At 43.9% G+C, this 24,637-nt stretch overlaps 1 protein-coding gene across 5 annotated transcripts in view; it reads right to left on the bottom strand.

Moving 5' to 3' along the window:
* Positions 1–24,637, bottom strand: part of ASAP1 (ArfGAP with SH3 domain, ankyrin repeat and PH domain 1) — a 341,646-nt gene that overhangs the window by 86,765 nt on the left and 230,244 nt on the right. For all 5 annotated transcript variants that reach the window (XM_045812249.2, XM_087864619.1, XM_087864618.1 and 2 more), the window contains 4 exons: positions 16,562–16,636; positions 16,003–16,052; positions 8,798–8,927; positions 7,458–7,543 (listed from right to left, as the gene is read on the bottom strand). In XM_045812249.2, the coding sequence (XP_045668205.1) occupies positions 7,458–7,543; positions 8,798–8,927; positions 16,003–16,052; positions 16,562–16,636 (341 nt within the window). The remainder of the gene's footprint in view (positions 1–7,457; positions 7,544–8,797; positions 8,928–16,002; positions 16,053–16,561; positions 16,637–24,637) is intronic.

Below are 24,637 nucleotides of genomic sequence, written 5' to 3'. Positions count from 1 at the left end.
TTCCCTAGTGAGTCGCTTAACTTCTGCTCCTGTTAACTGTGTTCAGTAGGGGCAGGTAACAGAGATAACACGTATGAACTCGCTCTCCAAAGCGCTGGGTCGTTAGGACACGCTCAGTACGTGTTAGCTTCCTTCCCTGGACTGCGTGGGTTTATCACATAAGGAATCATATCCTTCCCCGAGGGATAGAGATTCACTGCAGATAGGTCTGTATTTCATTTTCACTTTCAACATGAAGGAAATTTAATCATCTTTTTTTTAAAGGTGAGTTTAAATGACAATGCTTTAGATTTGTGTTCTCCAATGGGGTAGCCACTAGCAGCTAATTAAAATTAATGTAAAATTCAGTTCCTAAAGTCTTACGAGCCACAGAAGCCACACATGGCCAGTGGGTACCGTGTTAGACAGCAGAGAATACCACCATTTTCATCATGGCAGGAAGCTCTACTGGGCAAACTGGATAAGCGAACTCAGATTTGAATAGCACACCGGAATGTTATACAACACGCACATTTTAAGAAGAAGGAGAGTACTGTTTTTGTTTGAGATGGCACTGATAAAAATGACAAGTTATTTACCAGCAGGTGTAAGCAAGCTGGAATGGGGACAAATTCCTACCAATTCAAAGGCTGAAGAAAGACCCCAACAAGTCTTTTCCTACGTTTGAATTCTTTAGAACATTACAAACACAGACTAAGAAAAATAGAATGAGAAATCATTTTAATCTATAATATGACCCAATTTTTACAAACAAATCATATACATAAATCCAGTAATCTTCTGAGTGAGATTATAGGTTTTCTTTTTTGTTTAACTTCATTTTCTAAAACAGATCATATATTCATACATTAGGCAAAACAAAATTATAGAGAAGAACCAACATTTTGTCTGGAAGGAGAAGGTTGAGCTGAGCCCCTCTCGGAAAGTTACGCTAGGGCTCATTTCTGGTTTTTGGTGAGAAACAAGAACAGGAGGCAGAGAGGACAAGTTGCAGGGAGAACAAAACCGTCTTGACATTGGTAACACAGTCATCAGTCAGCAAAAGCCAACGTGCTGTTGACTGCACTGCTGGTCTGGTGACCTGTCTCCTCTGTGCCTGACTGTCCCCTCCTTGAGCAGTTCAGTCTCAGCCACGAGTGGGTAGGACTCACAGTTACAGTCACACATCACCTGCCAAAACATTTCACTGAGGGCAGTGGGCTTCTCTGTTCCCTGTCTCCTTCCTCCAGTTCACTGGCTCTGGTTCACTGGAAATGCATGAACTTTGAAGTCAAAAGCGTATCATGTTTTGGCTCTCAATTCTCACTGAACATATAACCTTGGGCAGGTTATTGACCCTGTCTGAAAATGAGCATGATCGTCTCCAAAGGTGGATGTTTTCTGGCTTCCAGAGGAGACAGATGAACTACTACAGATAAAAGTGTTCTGCTAATTGGAAAGGGAAGCACAAATGTCAGGTCTGATTACCTGTCACTCAACCTGAACATGGGAGCCTTCCCCACAGAAGGCGACATTATCTCTCTGACACCCCACTTGTCCCTTGGCCACATTCTCTGTCCATTACTGAAATACGATGAGATCTTTGGAAAATAATGATGATTAACAGTAATAACAATAATGACAGCTGGCACATAACTATTTACTCTGCGCCACTTGCTATTATGCGCAATTAAACATCCCTTTTAAAGTCTCATTAGAAGCCAACAAAATAGATAATTATTATTATTAACCTGTACCAGACTAGGTAACTGAGGCCCAGGTGGGTCAAGTCGTTTAACTGGGGTCATCTAGTCATTAAGTGCAGAGTTGGGATTTGAGTGTAAGATTCCCAGCTCTGGAGCACAGGTAGTTAAACACATCAGGCTGAGCTGGGTCCAAATCCTGGCTCTCCTGCTGAGTAACAGCATCATCTCTGAATCCCTGCACCTCCGTGTCCTCATGCAGGAAACGGAGATGATCCCATGTACCCTGGAGAGTTCTTGTGAGCACTGCAATAATGTTCTTAAAATGCCAGGCACAGAGAAGCAGTTCAATACATGATGGCCACAGGCCAGCAAAATGAGCCTCATTATTTCTCTGACCTTAGAGACACAGCTGCATTGGCTTTGCTTTTTAAATAAGCAGCTTGGAAGAAATATGACCATACTTTAATGACCCAGAGTGCCAGAAAAATGTAAGCTGCCAACTGATAGGCAGAAGGACACTCCCGTTTATCCCGACGGGCTGCAACACACCCACAGCTGCAGAGGGCAGGCTCCTGAGCGTGAACGGTCACCCGTCCATCAGGCAGAACTCACCCTCCTCAGAGTGAGGCCGAGTCTTCTCTAACCTGAGAAAGTTGCTACGTACTTCACCTCTTATTCCAGCCAAACAATGATGGGGAAGGGAGATACTATGTTCTCTCTGCTTTTAATTTAATTTCAAAGAAAGAGAGACAGCAGTATCTTCCTGCTACCCCAATCACATAGTCTGCTCCGCTTAGAAAGAGGTGTTATTTGGCCAAAGGCTGAAATACTCAGGAAGCATATTATTATTTTCAAAAAAGAAGTTAGGATGCCCTGTAGTATCAGAGAGAGTATGGTTCTTTAAAACACATCAAATTATAAAACAAATTTTAAAAAATGAAGTGATTTCTTCACACATCAACCACCAACCCCTCCCGAAAGCTTACTTCCAAGCTTCAGGTCCTGATGTCCAGCTAGCCATGGTCACATTTTCTCCTAGATATATTCTACATGTGTCTTGTGGGAGTTAAGAAACTTAAACAGCTAATTAGTGTAAGTACTAATTAACCACAAATCCGTCTCAACAGTTCAGGTCGAAGAGCTAGCTGACAGCGATATGCTGGGCTCATATACAGAGATACTTAAAAATAGAGGTGCCCAGGCCCAAATCCAGGCTTACCAAAGTCAGACTTCTGACATATTAAGAGCATGCACTCTGGAGTTCCAGAGACCAGGGTGTAAGACTTGGTTCTGTCATCTCTTACATATAAGTTCTATGAGGGCATGGATCTTTGTTTTTGTTTGGTTGCTGTTTTCTGCATTAAAAAAAAATTAAGATAAAATTCATGTCATGTAAACTTCGCCATTTCACAAAGTGTACAATTCAGTGGTGTTTAATATATTCACGGTGTGATGGAACTGTCCCCACTACCTAATTCCAGAACACGGCCGTCACCCCAAGAAGAAAGCCTCCTCCTCTTAGCAATGGTTCCCAGTTCCTCCCTTGCCCTAGCAAACAATACTCTGCTTTCTGCCTCAGTGGCCTTGTCTTTTTGGACGCTTCATTGAAACGGAATCATACAATATGGGGCCTTCCGCATCAGGCTTCTTTTACTTAGAACCATGTTTTACATGTTCATCCGTGTTGTAGCATGTATGTGGGTTTGTAACCCTCCTGGGAGCTTCCTGGCTGTGATCTGAAACTGGCCCCTGTACAGGGAGGGCAGAAGAGACCTGAGAAAGTGGCAGGCCACTCCGGGTTGGCAGGTGGCAGTTTTCATAACAGCAAAGGGAGCGGACAGGTGAGCGTTGTCTTGGGTGGCAGCTATAGGACTGGATCCCTGCACCTGCTCTCCAAATCTCCAAGGTTTATAGAGGCCCCAGCTGTACTTGGTCATGTACACACCGTGTAGGTGTTCTCAACGCCACATCACCACCTCAAGGCTGTGTCCTTGGGGCAGCCTCTGGGAGTGGGAAAGGCCAGCAGAACCCACATTCCAAGGACAGGGGAGGGAGGGAGGAGCCTCCAAGCACTAGGGGCCAGCTCATGGGGCAGTCAGCAGTCCTATGGCCCAAAAGTACTCCATTGCACTGTGATACTGTATTTTGTTTGTCTGTTCATCAGTTGATGGATATCTGGGTGTTTCTACACTTTGGCTATTGTGAATAATGAGGCTACAAATATGTATGAACACATTTTTGTTTAAATACTTGTTTTTAATCCTCTTGGGTATATACCTAGGGGTGGGATTGCAAGGCCACGTAATTCTAGGCTTAACTTTTTGAGGAACTGCCAAGAAGTCTTCCAAAGTAGTTGTACCAATTTACATTTCTCTCAGCAGTGTATTCCAGGTTCCAATTTCTCTACATTCTCACCAAGACCTAGTTTCCATTTTGTTGTTGCTGTTGTTTTTTTTAAATTCTGCCATCCTACTGGGGGCAAAGTGGTATCTCATCGTGGTCTGGATTTGTATTTTCCTCAATGACTAATGACATTGAGGCTTTTTCTTGTGCTTTTGGCTGCTGTGTATCTTCTCCGGAGAAGTGGCTATTCAAATTCTTTCCCCACTTTTAAACTGGATTATCTTTTTGTTGTTGAGTTGCAGGAGTTCTTTATATATTCTGGATACCAGACCCTCATGATTTGCAAGTATTTTCCTCCCATTCTGTGGGTTGTCTTCACTTTCTTAATAACGTCCTTTCACTCACAGAACCTTTTTAAATTTTGAAGTCCAGTTTACCTATTTTTTCCCCTTTGGTTTCTTTTGCTTTGTCCACTTTGACACGTTTATTTAGCATGTACTGAATGAGTGAGTGTGCCTTTGGGCAAGTTACCCATGCTTCCGGAGCTACAATTTCCTGATTGCACTTGATAAATGTTAGCTATTATTATAATATAGTAACGTTTGTAAGCGTTCTTGATCCTGCAGATCATAATGACACTTGCTAGGTGGTAAAAGGAGTGGCTGAGCAGTAGATATTATGTTTGTTCTGAAAGCAGCACGTTCCCCAAAATGTTCAAGTCTGAGAGTGACGAGCAGCTGGTGTGGGTGAGCTGGAAAGGATAACAGAAAGTCCAAAGCTCTCGTTTTCTGCTCCCTGTATTGTTCCACTGTCGCAGCTGTATCTCCGCGGAGGTGCTGGGACTACACACGGTGTTGCTGGAGCAAACTTACTCTTGGGCGCCCCCTGACTGTGTACTGAAAATCATTTGGGGAACTGGAGTAAGTACCTAGGATACGAAATCTCTCTCTTTTTAAAGAATTAATTAATTAATTTGACAGAGAGAGAGAGAGAGAGAGAGAGAGAGAGAGAGGAAGAAAGAAAGAAAGAGAGAACAGGAAGGGGGAGCAGCAGTGGGAGGGGGAGAAGAAGACTTCCTGCTGAGCAGGGAGCCCACTGTGGGACTCGATCCCAGGACCCTGGGATCATGACCTGAGCTGAAGGCAGACATTTCACCAACTGAGACACCCAGGCGCTGTCCCCCGCCTCTTTCTGAATTAGGTAGAGAAGCTTTACAGTCTATTAAGGGTTTTTAAGGGATTGCCTGAAGTAGGAAAGAATGAGTCTCCCTGGAAGACCACCACCCCGGTTTCTTGCTGTGCGGGAATTCCTGAGGTTCAACCATGGGGCAGAACCCCATTATAACCATGTTTGTCAATACCTCTCCCCAGGCTTTTACAGTGTAAGGTTTCCTTCTGCTGATCTCTCTGTTCCCTGGGGAGACTCTTCTACCAGATTCCAATGGCCAGATGCTATCTATCCCCCAAGTCTAATCCCGACTGCCGCCACCCCTTCAAGGAGCCCTCCTCACTCCCCCTGGATGAAAGTCTCTCCTTCTGATGCCCATCTTAGCAGTTACTTCCTAGGCCCACTGTGATGACTTCTGACCCAACTTACTTCCTGTACCAGAGAATTAGCTTCTGGGGGCAGAATCTTGTCTCATCTTCCTACCCCAGAGCCTACAAAGTACCTGGCCTTTGTCAGGAGATGGATAAACGTTTCTGGAAAGTGAAAAAGCAGGAAATGAAAGAATGAAGGGAGGAGGCATTAGCTATCAAGGTCAGAGTTGCTCTTCTTTTCACCTTCAGAAACAAAGGTTAAGATCTGTATAGCTTATAAAGCATCTTACATTTTGGAAAACTCAAGTTTGTGGAGGTTAAACCCTTCTCTACAGGTTAAGGGAACAGGAGATCAGAAGATTTCTAGGGGCGCCTGGCTGGCTCAGTTGGTAGAGCATGCAACTCTTGGTCTCAGGGTTGGGAGTCTGAGCCCCACATTGGGCGTAGAGCTTACTTTAAAAAGAGAGACAAAGAGAGAGACAGAGAGAGATTTCTAAAATCAGGTAAAATCAGATTTGCTGCCAAAGTGTTGTAACGGAGAAGACAGTGGTTCACTTATTTCTGTAGAGGTTTCCAAGCAATGACACGTTTCTAGGAAAACTGAAATGATGAAAGATGAAAAATTCCACCCGAAACTAAAATTAGGGACCACCATGACACCTATCAAAGTTTCCTATGTGCCCCACTAAGCTATGAAGCCAAAGGTTAGACCAGGTCTTCAGTATGAGGTTTTCACAGGCAAACTTTATCTTATAAACGTGCAACTGTTTCCACTTCAATGTATTATTTTTTATATGTGAAACACATTCATACAAGGTAGAATTTACTTTGAAAAGAAGGAAAAAGTTAACAAATCAGATCTATGTAAATAACAATTTGATCATTAAAAGCTTCTCCTGAAACAATTCTGTACAATACATTTATGAATGAATGATTCCAGTGCCAGTGGGAATCCTCAGAGCTGCAAATACATACAATGTAGCAGGCACAGGCCTAGGCTCCATATGCATTATCTCATTTAATTCTCACCTCTACCAACCTTAACTCCACTTGACAGATGAGGGTACTGGGGTTTAGAGAGGAACCTGATGGAGATCTCAGAGTAACCTGGCTGCAGAGCCAGGGTCTGAACTCATCTTTCTGTCTGACTCGTGCCCTTCTGTGTGTCCCACAATATTAATGCTGACCTCCTTAAATGTCTCAGTTGAATACAAAGATCTTCTTAGATAGAACATTAAAAATGGGCACGTTTTCACGTAAAAACTCTACCAGAAAACCCATGAAAGCTAAAACAGTAAGTAAACAGGAAGTAAATAAGCAAATGTAATGCCACAGAATCTCAAGCATGATACAAATGCAACGTTACTAAGCAAATCAGGTGCTGGTATATAAACAGCGGATGTATCACCAATTACGCAAGAATCGAAGTATAAAGGCAAAGTATTCTTAGCAGCCCAAGTATTTAATTTCACCTAATTTAGATGACAAAGAAAAAAATCCCAAGTAGGTATACGTGGTACAAATGACCCAATAACAGGTAAAATGCCAAGTAAGGGAAGAGGGCGTGGGAGTCACTCAGAAGGCCTCTGCAGTGACAGGGACACATGTATCTATAACGAGAGCTTCACCGACTGTCAAGGCCACTGTTGGGATTTATAAGACAGCATTTTTGAGTAGCCAAATACTTGCACTAATTTGAGTTCCTGATTTACAGAAAACAATGAGGATGGATGATAATACCATTTCTTATCATGTGGCTCTGGAAGCTTCTAATACCACACTATATATAGTGACCGAATGAAAACCACAAAGAAAGAAGCAATTAAGAAAACCAAAGAAGCGAAGGGGGTCTTACTTGGGCTAATAATCACGGTCACGATATTCTACTTACTTGCACTGTGCATGATAATACTTTATAAGATTCTGCAGCAGATCCACACCCTTTTTGGTCTTGATTTCATTAACTTTAATGAGATACTGTGGAAATAAAACAAAATTGTATGTTGCTCATTGCAGACAGGGTTTCCAGTCACGGGTCTGGGTGGCAGAACACCAATCATGAATCCGCACAAGTTACTGAACCTTGGTTGCCTTCAGACAGCGTGAGTTTAATTTGGGAAATGCTGATTTGGCAGTCACAAGTGTACAAACGAAATGATTAGAGTGTTAGTGTTTTATAAATGCTCAAGATTAGTTTACAAGACAAGCAGAAATCAAACATAGCAAAACATTCTAGAATAACTGATGATTTCCCCCTGGTGCAGTGGATCTCAAACTGAGAGTTCACATGGTCATAACTTGGAAGACGGTCGACTGTTCTTTGCAAAAAACAAGTAAAATAGCATTCTCTTGAAGCATATGCCATCAGATAGCAAAACTCTTGGAAAGAATTTTTGGTACTCAAGAATAAAATAAAAAAAAACATGAAAGAAAAATTAAAATAACCCATTATTAATTTATGCAGTTAACTAACACTACTAGGTCTGATTTTTACTAGTGGCCAAGATTTTCTGTTGATATTGTTTGCTTCTTTTTCACTTGTTTTATTATGAAGAAGTATTTATAAGCAGAAAGGTTTGAGAAGAAGCTAAAAGTATGAGGGGGGGAAAAAGAATATTTAAAAAAGAAAAACTTAAAATCGAGAAAATTCTACCCATTTTAGCATTTTTGGAGAACTGTAAAAGGAACTCTATGACACAATGTTAGCGTCAGAATGGGCAGGACGCCAGGGCAGGGAGTGTCAGTGTTCACTGGGAACCCAGTTTGAGAACCACTGCTCTATGTCCAAGGTAGCATGCTTTCATTACATTTCTTTCATGAACTCAGGCTTTCTTAACGATTACTGTATTTACATGTTCATTCAAACTGGACACGTGGTTAAAAAAACAAAAAACATGCTCTAAACCTGTACCAGGAAGACTTCATATTCACCAGTGTTACTCCTCACCAAACTTTTTTTTCCACACTCACTCACAAGCAACAACAAAGTTCTCACCGAAGAATCCTGTTTTGGCATAAAGAGCCCCACAGGACCAAGGCTCAAAATATGAGACCACAGTGAAATGGCGGATCCCAAAAGGCTTGGAGAAAAATGGAGATGAGAACCCTTAAGAAACAGTCCCCTCCTCTAATAATCAAACAGCCTGCCTTTAAAGCATAAAAACTCCTGCCTAGCAGGAAAGATCACAGTGAATGAAACTGCAGGCAAACGCTCGCAGAGGCTGCTCTTACTTCGCACATTTGGAGCTGGAAGAGGCGCCGCTCCTTCTCCATCTCCTCTGCGATCTCCGCTCCTGTGATCTCTGTGCGGATCATCCCGTGCTGCTTTGCATGCTCTCTTTTCTCCTTCTCAATTTTTGTACTGTAATTAAAGCAGATGCCATCATTAAAAAAAAAAATCATGTCTCTTCTTCAATGAGAGCCACTGATTGTTTCCTAATTACAAGAGGTACGAGGCAGGACCTCTCATGTCGGTAACACTGATCAAAAGTAAGAATCAAAGAGAACACACGCACTGTACAGAGTTTCACCTAGGAAACCTCTTGCTTTTTAAGAGATCTTAAACACAGATGAATTTTGTTTTAATCATTATTTAATTTAGAGAGGAGAGAGAGAAAGAGAGAGTGTGTGCGCGCAGAGGGGAGAGAGAGTCCTAAGCAGTCTCTGCGCTGAGCACGGAGCCTGACGCAAAGCTCAATCTCACGACCTTGAGATCACAACCTGAAGTGACACCAAGAGTCAGACGCTTAACCTGACCGACTGTGCCACCCAGGCGCCCCCACGTGGATGAATTCTTTTAAATTCTCTCATATTTTGGTTGGCATGAAGAAATCTTGACAGTTGACTTTTTCTTAGGTAAAGTACTTTATGTTGTAAAAGAATCAGAAAGTTGGAGACCTGAGGCGTATCTTGATCAACAGATGATGAGTCTGAAAATTATTTCAAGACAATCAAAATGTGTAGTGGACATGCACAAAAAGCAGTCAAAATTAATTTCCAAAACTCCTCTAAACCGGGGCCATTTCCATATCCCCTTAACACACTTTAATCATTTAACCATCTGGCACTGGACTGTACAAAATAAGGATGGGAGAAATCCCAATCTATGATTTGGAATCCTATGAAATGTTCTTCGGCAGGGGGGCAGCCAAGAGGGAGGCAGGCAATTATGAAGGAGGGCCCATATTACACCAACACAACCCGAGGCTAATGCTTGGCTATGATAGATGGTACTCTGGCAGTAACACCAATGGTTACGACCCTCTGTTAGAAAATCCATCTAACTTGAAGACAGACTTCCAATCTCAGGAAGAGTGAATTTTAGTTGTGAACACAAAGACAAATTGACTTAGCCTTCAAGTCTTCTTTTAAATTGTAGTGGTGGAAATTCAAACCCTAAAGAAAGCCAACATCCTTGTCTATATACAAACACGGTAGAAAATCAACCCATTGGAAAATCTATGGGATGCCTCTGAATCTGGTTGGGATGCCTCTAGCACCATAATGCCAATCTTATCATGCCACATTGGCCCTCGAGTAGGTGTGAAAGCAGATAGAGAAAACATCTCAGCTCTCTCCACCGGTGTGCGTGGGAAGAGAACCAGGAAGCTAAAGACATTTGAGAAGAAATGAGAGGAGCAGACATAACTTAATAGCAGTAGACTTCTGGGTTAATGTGGTGACTTGACCACATGTCTTCATTCCTTCTTCCTTCCATAATCCCACTAAAATGATACTAAAATCATAAAGAATACAATCTTCCAAAAATAAGAACTGAAGACAAAAAAGGATGACAGAATTTAACAAGTATTTGGAAAAGCAGGTGTACGCAGAGAAAAAGAGAAAAGTGCATACCCCAAACAATAGGGGTCCCTGCCTCCCTGGCCTTTGTTGTTTCTAGAATGCCACTGTATGCAATCACCAGACAGGGGGCTGAGGGAGCTGAACAGTGCCAGGAGACATACCTCTGGAGACTGACATTTAGAATGCTCCAGATAAAAAAGCTGTCTTGGGGTGACTGGGTGGCTCAGGTGTTTGGGCATCTGACTCTTGATTTTGGCTCAGGTTGTGATCCTGGAGTCCTGGGATTGAGCCCCGGGTCAGTCTCTGCACTCAGCAGGGAGTCTGCTTGGGATTCTCTCTCAAGAAAAGAAAAGAAAAGAAAAGAAAAGAAAAGAAAAGAAAAGAAAAGAAAAGAAAAGAAAAGAGGAAGGAAGCAAGAAAGCAAGAAAGCAGGAAAAAAGCTGTCTCGACATCCTAAAACCTAAAAAGGCAGCTCACTGCATTCTTGACAGGCCCTGCTGACATATATGAGCTTACCATCAAATTTTGGGGGCTTTGCTCTCAAATATGAATGGGCAGTGAAGGATGATAAGATAATTGAGGAAATCTTCCAAAATGAAAGCAAGAGACCAAAATAACAAGTTGGGGGTGGTGGTGATAGGGGAACCAGAGGCAGTAAGAAAAAAAATATTTTATAAAATATAATCAAATCCTCAGAGACCTAAAATACTGTATCTATGAAACAACAAGAAACTATAAAAAAGATCACCCAAACCTCCCAACTAATTGAGAAAAAGGGCTTTGGAAATCGAAAATATGACAGCCAAATAAACAAGTCGACTGACCAGTGGGAATAAAAGGTTGAACATAATCTAAAACATAACATAGACAAACAGGACAGAAAAGAGAGGAAAATTATAAGAACCACCTGGGGAGTCCAACACTATATGGTAAGGCATTTTAGGAGAATAAACAGGAGAAAAAAAAAACAGATGGGAGGAATGACAAGAAACATTTACAGAACTGAAGAACTAAAAATTCCAAGGAGAAGGTTAATGCACGCACCACGGCACATGAAGAAAGTTCGTAGAAACTTTGGGGGAAAAAAAAAGACTAACATTTTCTTTTTTCTTTTTTTTTTTAAAGATTTATTTATTTGAGAGAGAGAGAGAGAGAGAGAGAGAGACAGCAGGGCCAAGAGGCAGAGGGAGAGGGAGACTCTTTAAGCAGACTCCCTGACGTGGGGCTCGATCCCAAGGACCCTGAGATCATGCCCTGAGCCGAAATCAAGAGTTGGACGCTTAACCAACTGAGCCACCCAGGTGCCCCAAAAGACAAACATTTTCTAAGTGAAGATAAATGAACCCCCTCCGCCAGACCCCACATGTCACACACAGAGAAATGGGAATCAAAGACGCATAGGATTTTTTCATTAGCAAAGACTGGAAATAAGAAAACGGTGGAGCGATGCCTTCAATAGTTCAAGCGAATATGGTTATAAAATTAGGATTTTACATTCAGCCAAACTTCATTCTGTGTGATGGCAGAATGAAGATATTTCTGGACATGCCAGAATCTGAAAAATTTCCCTCCTGTAGAGCTGTTCTCTGGAAACGGCTGGAAGTAGTGTGCCAGCTGAATATGGGACTATGCCAGGAAAAAGGAGGCAGGAGAGCCCCCACAGAGGGGCGGCCCAGGACGACAGCTGCACTGCTGATCTAAGAGCTCTGCAAGGATTCTCCAGGACAGCAAAGAAGGGACTGACAGAGAACCTGATGATAATCCATATATAATCATCGTTACAACGTACAGAGTGTATTTTCTAAACAGAAATTATTAATAGGTGTTGGAACAGCTAACGAAAGTTCACAAAAGATTCAAATAGAACCAAGCAAATGAAGAAATGAGGCAATTATTTCATTAAGGAAAAGCAAAAAATGGTGCTATAAGAATGGAGATCCCATTACAACACACCATTCGACTGGCACCGAACATCTGCACTCACAGAAGTTCCAAACTGACAACTGGTTTATCCATAAACTGCTGCATGAGCCACACTGGATGAACGGAGGAGGGGGACGTGGTGGAGGTACTTGTGCACGAGAGCTAAGCCCTCATGAGCTGCAGCAGCACGTCGGGTGAAGCAGGAAGGAGCAGCAAGAGCTCACCGAGGAACAGACACAGACAAACCCGGGAGCACGTAGCAGTGGGAAGAGGAGAGGGAGCAGCAGGACGGGAGGACTGGCCGAGCACCGCTGTGTCTTTCCATGAGAAGCATGCTCACGGCCTACTTGAGATTCCCTCTCCCGTGCCTCATTAGGAAAGGGAACCTGCCTCACCAGGGGCAGCACAGATCACTAAGCTCAGCTTCTGGGGGGCAGCACAGACGTTCGTACAGAGTGTAAGGACTGCTGTGATGGGCGCCCGGTCTGCCCTAGAAGCTTTACGTTCTCTGATAAACTCTTGCCGAAACCACTGTTACCGGGGCTTCTATTATACACAGAGTAAGTCTCAACAGATGCCAAGTACTATTTAATGTCTGATGTATGGGTATTGTTTTGACCAAATATTACTGGTCATTAAAAAACTTGCTAGAAACTGATTGAGGGCCAAGCGTATGCCAGGCAGCAGTGGCAATTACTTCAACATGTTATGTTATCACAGAAGCCTTGAGAAGTAGGTAATTTTTCTACTTTTTTTAACAGGTGAGGACCATCAAAGTTAAATACCCTGGTTCAAAGTCTAAAACTGTTAAGGGGGCACCACCCAGATTCTCCCACGGTCTTTGATTCCCCAGTTTGCAGTCTTAACCATCATGGCTCACTGCCTCCTGGGTCCTAAATGAAGACCACTGACCAGCCCCCCTGGGTTCTCACAGCTAATAAATTGACTTCTTCTTCTTATTTTTGGGTATATCATTTTGTTTTCTGTAATTCATAGTCAAATGAGTCCTGTCACATCAAATAATCAAATACTTATTTCTCGTGGTTTTTTTTGTTTTTTTTTTGTTTTTTTTTACTTCCGGTACCACTATACAGAGTGAGGAAGAAGCCTATCTTAGGAAAATAATTTGTTGCCAGGGATTTATTTAAAAAGAAAAATAAAAATCTTTCTGGTGAAATCCTAAAATGAGGACCCACTTAACTCCCGATTTCCAGATGTGGATAATTCTCTCATTCTTTCAGTAACTATTCTCTATGCACTAGCTATGTACCCAAGGTTCTGCTAGGCCCTGGGAGATAAGCACCAAACACAGGGATGATGTGGTCACTGTGCTCACTGAGGTCAGATGCTCGAGGTCAATACAGACTAGTGAACAGCCAGACACGTTCGAATACAGTTGAGGAAAGAGCCATGAAGGGCATCTGGATTGTCTGAAAACCACTGATGTTCCGTGATATTTGTAATACTGACCAGCAGGTACTTCAAGCTCTTCCACCAACGCAAAGACTGTTACAAAAATACAGTTATACCACCCAATACTGGTAGTACTTTAGTTGACAGAGCACATATTGTGTCTTGTTTTGTTATTTCCATGTTCTACAAAAGAGATCTATTCCACAAGTCTAGCGCAAAGGTTTTTTCTCCCTTTTGTGGACTCTTGGCCCTTTGGTGTGTACTCAGTTCTATCCCCAGCCCGGTGCATGCAGCTGCCTCCGGGCAGGGCCGGACTTAGCTCACAAGTATGAGCATTCATACAGCAAGACAGGATGGCCCACAGTATTCACTTACATCACTGACCACTTTAAGAACCTTTTTTGTTCTCAGCTGCATTTATAACTGTCAATGCATAAAAGTATTCCTAAGGCAGCAAGTCTCCAGCAATGCACTGCTCACATAAGCATTTACAGAAGTAGCCTGGCAAAAAACAAATTTAATCCTGAATTTGTTTTTCTTTTGTTTGTGTTTTCATTCTGCTGTCCTTGCTGTCGACGGAAATGGCTTTTATTCTCTTATGTTTCCAGCTATCCAAGTTCACAGCCAAGATTTTTATTAAGTGCTTTAAAATCCATTTCTCCTCAAGGGGATCCCTCCTACATTGTTGGTGGGAATGCAAGTTGGTACAGCCACTCTGGAAAACAGTGTGGAGGTCCCTTAAAAAGTTAAAAATTGAGCTACCCTATGATCCAGCCATTGCACTACTGGGTATTTACCCCAAGGATACAGACGTAGTGAAGAGAAGGGCCATATGCACCCCAATGTTCATAGCAGCAATGTCCACAATAGCTAAATCGTGGAAGGAGCCGAGATGCCCTTCAACAGATGACTGGATTAAGAAGTTGTGGTCCATATATACAATGGAATATTACTCAGCTATCAGAAAGAACGAGTTCTCAACATTTGCTACAACATGGACGGCACTGGAGGAGATAATGCTAAGTGAAATAAGTCAAGCAGAGAAAGACAACTATCATATGATTTCTCTCATCTATGGAACATAAGAACTAGGATGATCAGTAGGGGAAGAAAGGGATAAAGAAAGGGGGGGTAATCAGAAGGGGGAATGAAACATGAGAGACTATGGACTATGAGAAACAAACTGAGGACTTCAGAGGGGAGGGGGGTGGGGGAATGGGATAGACCGGTGATGGGTAGTAAGGAGGGCACGTATTGCATGGTGCACTGGGTGTTATACACAACTAATGAATCATCGAGCCTTACATCGGAAACCGGGGATGTACTGTATGGTGACTAACATAATATAATAAAAAATCATTAAAAAAAAATAAATAAATAAAATAAAATTCATTTCTCCTCCCACCCCACCCCCTGGTAGTACAGATGTCTCTGAATAAGAATAAGAATAACGAAGGACGGGTGGGGTGCCTGGGTGGCTCAGTCAGTGAAGCGTCTGCCTTTGGCTCAGGTCATGATCCCGGGGTCCTGGGATGGAGCCCCGCATCGGGCTCCCTGCTCAGTGGGGAGTCTGCTTCTCCCTCCCCCTCTGCCCCTCCCCTCCACTCAAACTCTCTCTCTCTCTCAAATAGATAAAATCTTTAAAAAAGAAAAGACACAGGAAGGTGGTACTATCCGTACAGGATGAAGATGAGCCAGGCCCGTACCACGCACCTCACGTGCATCAGCTAGCTCCACACTCCGGCAATGACGCCAGCAGGCCGGCCCGCCGTGCCCATCAGGCGCTGTGCCAGCCCTGGTAAAGGCCAGCACGACACCGCCTACCTAGCTCTGTGAGCTTCTGCAATCTCTGCAGCCTCTCCAGGCTTCGTCCCCCGAACCACACACAGACAGTGAGGTCACCGTGCGGAGGTCACACACACAGGAACACTGCGCGCAGGCCCTGGCAGGCAGAAGGACGTCACGAACACTAGCTGTTGTGACTTCCTAATTGCTAGGTGGGAATGTCAATAGTCTATAGTTAAGTGCTAACTACAATTAAAGCAAAGTTGCACCAGTCAGATCTACAGCCTGACAGCTAGTAGCAGCAGCCACGAGTGCTGAAACACTCGGCAGTGATCGCACACCTCGCTCCAGACGACGAGGCAGATGAACCCCTTCTCACTGGGTCAGCACACCCAAACCCTTCGGCCTTACAAGGACGTACTACACAAGCTGTTGTCCACAAGAGAGGAGTCTTCCAGTTAACTGTTTCTTAAGAAATTCAAGACCATAATAAACAACAAAAAGCTACTTACAACTTTGTCTCATAATCTTTCCAAGCTTTGTCAAATGGCTTCTTGAGATCCTTAAGGAAAGAGAAAATGAGACTGAGATTGAATTTACTTTTGCTCCAAGGGCAATAAATAATTCTAAAAGAACATCTCAGCAAAAGTGCTTTCCTTTATAGGACGTGTGAAGCTTGACACAGACACTCTCACGCCCAGCACAGCACGCATCCCCCGCGAGGAGCCTGCGCAGGCAGGAAGGGGCGAGCTTCCCAGGGAACCCGTGAAGCAGGACTCGGCGGCCCGGAGAGGCTGGGTTGGGGGTCGCCAGTGGCGTGGCCAAGACTCAGCACAGACTGCGCGCAACCACGCAGGCTCTCACCGATATTCCGGAAAGCGCCTCATTTTATTCCTCAGTCAATAACACTATGTGAAGTGGCACATCTTTTCCAATGATCATTTTCCAAGTACTTTTTTTATGCTAAAAATATTCAGAGTGTCTTTCAAATACAAGTACCACTCTCCTCCTGAATGACAAAAAAATCAATTCTTTCCAGTTAAAGTGAAAATCAAATTTCTGAACACTTACTCCTTTGACTCCTTTCAGGTCTCCTTTTAACAAGGAGTCCAAGGTGAAGATCACATTGTGGCTCAGACCCTGGAGCTGGAAAGCAGAGCAAAGAGGGGAGACGGTTAGAGGAGAAGTGCACACAGAATAATAAACTCAGCGACTGCTGCCGGGGCATCTCACACACACTGGGCTCTGTGGAAAGGCTTTCGTGCACCAGGTCACAGACCCTGAGGGCTGCCCCGAGGTTGGGTGGCAAGACCAGCCTCCCCCTCAGCACAGGGGCAGAGAGCTGGGGGCCTGGGCTCTGGATGACCACGCGGCAGCAGGCGTGCACCTGTGTGAATAATCCCTCGAATGATCTGCAGACCCGCCACTGCTCCCCTACTGACACGGTCGACCTTAATTTGACTTTTTTTCAACTGCCTCTGTCAGAGGAAGGAGGGAACTACCCAACTGGTTTGTATCACTCTTTTTCATATGCTTCTGTGGCCTCTGTCACTATCTGAAATTACCTGGTTTGTTTATATGTATACTCTCTGCCCCCCACCAGAACATAATCTCAATGAGGGCAGGGACCCTGACTGTCCTACTTACTGTATCCTCTCTGTGTCCATATGCATTAAAAAGACAAGATATTCAGGAAGCACAATTTAGAGCAGGGTGCAGGGTTTTCACTGTTCCAAGGAAGTGGCCTGTGCCTCCTTGATTTTAAGATGGTACAAAAGATGGTTGCAGAGAGCCAAGCAGACCCCTAGCACTTTGAAGAAATCAGGTTTAGTTGCGTGGAACCAAGACTGCAGGGCCTTGCAGAACCAGGTGATAGCTGGAGAGGCTGGAGGGCTCCCTCACCCAGGAAATAATCTGACTCCTGGGAAAGAGTGTGCTCATTTGTCATTCCAGCCAGCCAGCCAGCCACCCTTCCATCACCACTGACCAATTACTTGCTCTGTGACACCCACCATGCCAGCAGCTCGCTACATGAAGGTGAATAAAACACTTCCTGCCTTGAGACAGCTCACATCCCAGGGACAGAGGAGGTCACAGTATGCAACTGACTCTGCCACACCTTGCCACTCCAAGTGATGTCCAGAGGCAGAAGGAGAACATGGCGAGAAGGACCCGGGCTGACACTTGGAGGCTTTGTGTAGGACCCTCTGAACCACATCTGTCACTTGAGGACGCTATCACCCACTGCAGCCGGCTGTGAAGGAGCTAGTTAATACACCTGACAAGTGCTAGTGTGTTCCGGGACACCTAAGAAGTGCTGAATACATGTTTATTTTTAACGTCCAAATGGATGTTAAATAAGAAATAGGAACAAGGCCATGTGGAGCAGAAGGGACACCTTCTGCCAACTCCTGCCTACTGCTCTCATCTGGGGCTTCCTGAAGCTTGCCATTCTACCTTTGCCTCCCTGGCCACCAATGAACACACAAGGTTAGTTGTCCAGGGCACACACCACCAGAGGGCCTGGACCGAAAACAACCAACTCTTTCTTTTTTCAAAGACAAAGAGATTCTGAATACCAACACGATTTTGTCTATGCAATGACACTAACGCCACACAGAAAAACTGCCTGGCTGGCAGGTGCTAACAGCGAGAGCCACAGATTCAGTCTTCATTCTGTGACGTCAAGGGCCTTGGTTCCTGGGAAGCGGGGTGAAAAACATCTTAGATACTGTAACAGCTGTGGCTCTCCAAAGGGCCAAAGTACATAAACCTGATATACAGAGTATATCTGTTCTATTAAAACCTCATGGGGGAAGTGATTAGCTAAAAAAATGTCTTTAAGTGGCACCTGACTGGCTCAGCCGGTACAGTGTGTGACTCTTGATCTCAGGGTTGTGAGTTCGAGCCCCATGCTGGGTATAGAGATTTCTTAAAAATAAAATCTTAAAAAAAATGTATTTAAAAAGTCTCCTTGGGATGGGGTGGGGCAGTTTGCAGGTAATAATAAAGAAAAAGTTGACAAACACTGGCCTTAGGTATGAGATGGGAAAAATAAAGATTACTAGGACTCACTCTCTGCTGTAGACTATTAGCTGCAATACTAGTGTGCTCTGGGTCCTCGTGAGCTCCTTCCTGAAATGTGAGCCTCCGGCACCCACTATCCTGTGAGCCACAGGCGTCTGTGCGGATGGTGGTAAGTGAGGCAGGCACCTGCCCTCCACTAGTCAGGCCAGTCTCCACCTTTCCTCGTTTCGTAGACATCCTTAACATTATTTTCTCCAAAACATTTACCATCCCTCACCATTGGTTTCCTCATGTGTTTGCTGTATCCTCAATTTGAATGTAAGCTCTTGGCGAGTAGGGTCTGTATGTTCACTGCCGTATTTCCAGAATCTAGAACATTGCCTAGCACACAGTAGGTGCTCAGTAAGTCTTTGTAGAGTGAAGAAAAAACAGAATCACGTGAGCACAAGGTTCTTCTCTGTAGGACTGTTCATTTTTTAAAATTCTTTTTAAAGATTTATTTATTTTAGAGAGCATGGGGGAGGGACAGAGGAAGAGAGAGAGAGACAGAGAGAATATCAAGCAGACTCTCCACTGAGCATGGAGCCTGACGTGGTGCCCGATCCCACAACCCTGAGATCACAACCTGAGCCGAAATCAAGAGTCGGACGCTTAACCGACTAAGCCACCCAGGCACTCCTAGGACTGTTTATACTGAGGTAAAGCTTAGTGCTTGTCAATAGGGAACTAGTTAAATAAACTATGGAAGTTCTAAACAATAGCCATAAAAATGAGAAAGTTCTTTACGTCTAACTTCAGAAGTATCTCCAAGATAAATTGTTACACGATAAAAGCAAAGTGTAAAACAGTATTCATAGTATACAAAGTTTTGTATAAAAAGAACAGGACACCTGGCTGGCTCACTGGGTGGAACATATGACTCGTGATTCTGGAGTTGTGCGTTCAAGCACCATGATGGGTGCAGAAATTACTTAAATAAGTAAATAAAACTTAAAAAAAAAAAAAGGACAGAGAACAAAAAAAATGGGTTTATGTTTAAATTATTGAAAGCATATAGAGTAAACTGCTGGTACTGTTTCCCTGCAGGGACAGAGGCTGGGTGTGCAAGGAGCGAGGGTGGGGGAAGTGCCTTTTACTGTGGACCTTTCTGCATGAAAAACATTTTTTTTGTATCATGTACTGTATTGTTTATTCAAAAAACAAGCAAAAAATTCTAAAACAAAAATGAGAGGACAGTGACTATAAACCATTTTTATTTTCACCAATGCCTCAAATCCATTGTGAAATGGAGCAGGGAAAAAAAATACATTAATGTTATTGCCACCTTGGTCTGAAGGCTGTATTACAACAATGAAAGAATTATGAAACTCTGTGGTTAGTACTGAATGTGGGAGTTGTTCGGAAGGAAAAGTCCCTCAAAAGCCAAGTACTGACCACACAACAGACAAACGCTGTAAGCTTTCAGTGCTGCCATCGTCATCAGGCTTGGGGCAGGAGGAGGTGGGCCGTAGCTGCGCTGGTGGAAAACCCCAAGAATTAAGAATTTCTTTGTGGTTATCCACACGCATACTCTTGGGAGCTGATAAGAAACCAAGAAGGCCAAATATGGTGCATTATGAATTCAGACTCTTTCCAGTGACGAGACTAAGGAAAAGCCCCAGGAAAAAAAATTGAAACTTAAACTTTCCCCACCTTACTTCCCAGGAAAAAGCAGGTTAAGTTGCAAAAACTGGCAAAGGAGACTGGTTTTTTGGGTGTTTTTTAAAACATTTTATTTATTTAATAGAGAGCATGAGCGAGGGTAGGCAGAGACAGGGAGAGAGAAAGAGAATCTCAAGCAGACTCCCCACTGAGCACAGGGCTCGACGTGGGGCTTGATCCCACAACCCTGAGATCACGACCTGGGCCGAAATCAAGAGTCGGATGCTTAACTGACTGAGCCACCCAGGCGCCCCCAACGGAGACTGGTTTAAGTATCAAGTAAATAGTAACGACTTGTCACCATGAAGATACAAAGAAAAGTCAAAAAGAAGACAGACTCATTTCAAGAAAAGGAAACTTTTAAGAAATATTTATTGAGGAGCCAAACAAAATTTCCTTCCCTGGAGATATCAATGAAGAGAAGACCTATTTTCTCCAATATCTGAAGGTACTGCTGTGTGACAGTGATGGATTACATGACTTGACAGTTGTAGGATTCTGTGATTCTCCTGCTTTTTTATTTTCCAGTCCTTTCAGGAATCTCTCCCAGGGCCTGAACAAGGCTCGCAACCTGACGCATAACAAAAGCATCTTCAGGGTCACCAGAAGGAGGCCAACATAACACAGTAATAAAATCAGTGGACAACCTTCCTTGTACCACCTTCATTATCCTCAATGGATTTTTTTAAAAGGCTTTCACATCTATTAAATCATTATTTCCCATTAATTTTACTAAAATTCTATTGAGTATTCCATTCCCATTTACTCAAGTACCAACCTATTTCCTTTCCTTTAATGATAAAGTTGAATCAACGTAAGTTCTTCACACGAGTCAAGATAACATGAGGATGAAGGATAGGTTTCTAAAAGCACCTCTTTTTCCACTTTAGTAAGCAAACACATTAACAGCCTTTAAGGAATGATGTTTGGGTGTGGTAGATATATCTGCTTTCCAAACAAACTGCTGTCTGTTTCCTTCCTCACAAAGAGGAAACGTCCCCCGCAAGTATATACATCAAGCCCAACCAGAAATTTGGAATAAAGACAGGAGGAGGCTGAGGTCTGTCCTTTTCATTATGCAAAAGTGGCTTGTTTAAGGCAAACAAACTGTAATTAATAGTGGTTTTGATCAAAATAACCACTTATCCCTTACAACTGCGCAGACACTACACACGCAACCTGTAAGCCCAGACGTGAGAGAGCACTTCACGATCAGCTTTCCTCTAAGTATCTGCCCTAATTTTTTTTTAACCCCGTTAGAGTTTTTACAAACTGAAATTATCTTGTTATTTCGTTGCTGATGTGTCACCTGTCTTGCCTCTCTAGAAGGTATGCTTCTGAGTTAAGGGGAGGCATGTCATCCATTTTGTCCCCTAACTGACCAGTACCCAAAGCAGGATCCAGGGGGCTTCTGGCCGGCCCGGGGGGCTCCCTACCACCCCACAGGAGCACAGGCAGAGGGGGCAGTGACTCAGCAGCGCCTCGTTCCCTTCCCCGTGTGAGAGCAGCACAGCTTTACACACGGTGCCCCCACAACGCCCACATGCACATGGCACCGTATCAATTAACGAGGACAGAATTTGCTTGCTTTGCCATCCCGCATTAATTCTGACATTCCTTCTCCACTGCCTGCTGGTGCTCTCTCCTTCCTCTCTACAGACAGACACAGTTTCGCTGAAAGTAAGGCTCATGTAAATCTGCTGACTTGCTCAACACATTGGAAAATCCAATTAAAATAATGAGCCAGCTCCCAGCAGTTAAGTCTACGACTCCCTGAAATAAATGAGATATTCTGTCTGGTGTGTTAACTCCTTCATGGCCTACTCACACACCTTCATGGCACCCTGTCATCAGGCCGATTCCAGGGTGTCATGATACACAGGAAAGAGTTCTCACCAGGAGCTGAGAAGCCTAGAGGAATGTGGCCACTCATTACTCCTGGCCTGGGTGACTTTGGGCAAACCGTTAACCTTACTGACTTGGTTTTCTGATTTTAAAATGGGTGTCCTGGCACCTTCCTCAACTAGCCCAGGCTGTGCGGCTGGATCAGGGAGAAGGATCCCACAAAGCTCCCACTTCGCAGCAAGCCACAGGGTCATCTGCCTCCACGCCACTGCTCCACTGGCTACTCCTGATAACCCTGGAGGTGTTACTAAGTCCGGTGCTCAAACACACTTAGAGAGTTGGAGCGGTCAAACCACAACCCAGGGCTGACTCCAAAGTCAGTGAACTGTCTACAGCACTATCTCCTTGCCGATTACCAGGACGTTTTGAAGACTGTGACAGACTACACATAAAAATGGACAAATGTTATCAACAAGGACCGACCTACTGAACTACTACTGAACTAAGCTTTACTGTATTTGGTTGCATATGCATTAAGGGGATACAAAGAATACTGCTCACAGGTTGAGGGTACTTACAAATCCAGCACCGATGAGAGCTCATGTTCCCACCTCATCCACTGCTCACACATTTGTAATGGTTTATGCTTCACAGCTGCCTGAGTGCCCAGGGGCTCACAGGGTCAAGCAGGTGACATATAGTTAGCGAGGTATGTCTGTGGACAAGTCATTCAATCTTTAGAGACTCGGTCTCCTTGCTTGTAGTGGGAATGGTAAGGCCGCCGGCTCAGGGTGCTACAGCACAGATACTGGGTGCTCCGCATGCCAAATGCCTCCCAACACAGACTCTTAATAAAATGTAACTAGGTTTACTTTCTCACACTTGAAAAGCTCAGTGCTAGTGGAGGAAAAACTACAATGATAGCATTTCAGATACTAGGATAGGTCTTTTGAGGCTGGGGTGGAAGGTGGGAGGACTCCCAAATGTCCTCCATATTGCAGCACAGTCTCTCCAATAGCAGGCTTTATGCTTGTTTCCCTGCCTCACTCTGCAAGGGAGTCTCTCCAACTGTAAGGTAATGTATCCTATTATAGATCGTGCTCTAATCCAGGCAGAGCAGCCTGAATTAGATTTATTAAAATGACAGATGGTGCTGTGTTTAACATATGTTATCTAAAGTTATTGCTCACAACAACTCAGTAAGATGATTCTTGGTCTTACCCAATTAATAAGGAAACAGGCTCAGAGAGGTTAAGCAACTTGCCCAAGGTCAAACAGTGAGTAAGCAGATGGTTAGGTTTTTAATTAACGTTCTTACTGACTCCATTCTCATTTCCTGAGTCCTACTAGTCAAGTGATCTTTTAAAGTGACTATCATATCATATCACTCTCTTGCTCAAAGGCCATCAATGTCTTCCCATGGACCTGGATTCAAATCCAACCTCCCAGTTTAAGTCTGGCCCTGGCAACCTGTCTGAAGCCCCTCTACCCGTTCCCACTGCCCATCAACCATGTCAGCCCTTCTTCCGGTTCTCAATCCATCAAGCTATGTCCCCCACGCACACGCTCTACCTTGAGCCTGGACCACTCTTCCTTTGGCTACTGGCAAAGAGCCTCCTATTCTAGTCTCCATGCCTCCTCTTCAGTGAGGTCTTGAGCCCACTTCTATATCAGTCTGATTTCCCTTTGGTCTTAACTAGGCAGAGGAGGCTCACTTTCAGAGCACAGTGCATTTTACAAGCACTTGATTGTTTCTTTACTGTCTAGAGCAAAGCTTCTTGAAGGCAGGAGCTATGGCCATTTTGTCTACCACTGTGTTATACCAAACTCCTAGGACAGTGGAGACATGCCAAATAAAATGCTTGTTGATGGAGTAAATGGCTGAACAAATATACTCCTCTCCATACCTGGGAAAGCTGTTCCAAGGTTCAGAAGGGTTACACAATCTGAGCCGGTTTTGGTCTTTCGGGAGCACGCTGCACTTCCGGATTAGAAGGCAGGGAGGTGGGGGCAGATTTAGGAGAAGGACAGGAGATTAGCTCTGCTCCCAGGATATGGCTGGGGGTGACAGACCAAGGGTACCTTTCATTCAGCAGCTGCCAGGCTTGTCTGACAACTGGAGAAGAAGGGTGTTCTAGACTTGAACCTGCCTCCACCTGGCTGTGTGGGTAGAGGCTGGTCACTTCTCATTTCTGCCGCTGACAAAACAAAAGGTCTACAAGGTCTCTCATATACCTTCCAGGTACAGTACTCTTATAGCTTAAAATGAGCTACTGAGGTATGACTGAACGCACCAGAAAAAAATCCAGACCAATTGGATGAGAACAGGCAGAGGGAGTTGCTCACGCTGTCTCACAGCAGGATGTGGAAAGGATGTGGCCCCGTCCCCCTGCCTCCAACTAAGTAACAAAAACAGTAACTAAACAATTCTGTAGTGATGCTGAAGAGTTAGAAGGGTCAGTTCATCGTTCCTACCAAATCCCAGATTGTTTTATATCGTCCATAATGTCTACTGTAAAACTTCTGGCACAATATAAACAGAACCTTTTGAAAAACTCTGAAATACCTCAAGAA

Source organism: Ursus americanus, chromosome 9, assembly GCF_024610735.1.
Source record: "Ursus americanus isolate L20-20 chromosome 9, mUrsAme1.1.p, whole genome shotgun sequence".
NCBI classification, from domain to species: Eukaryota; Metazoa; Chordata; class Mammalia; order Carnivora; family Ursidae; genus Ursus; species Ursus americanus.
This window is presented reverse-complemented; position numbering and strand designations above follow the sequence as displayed.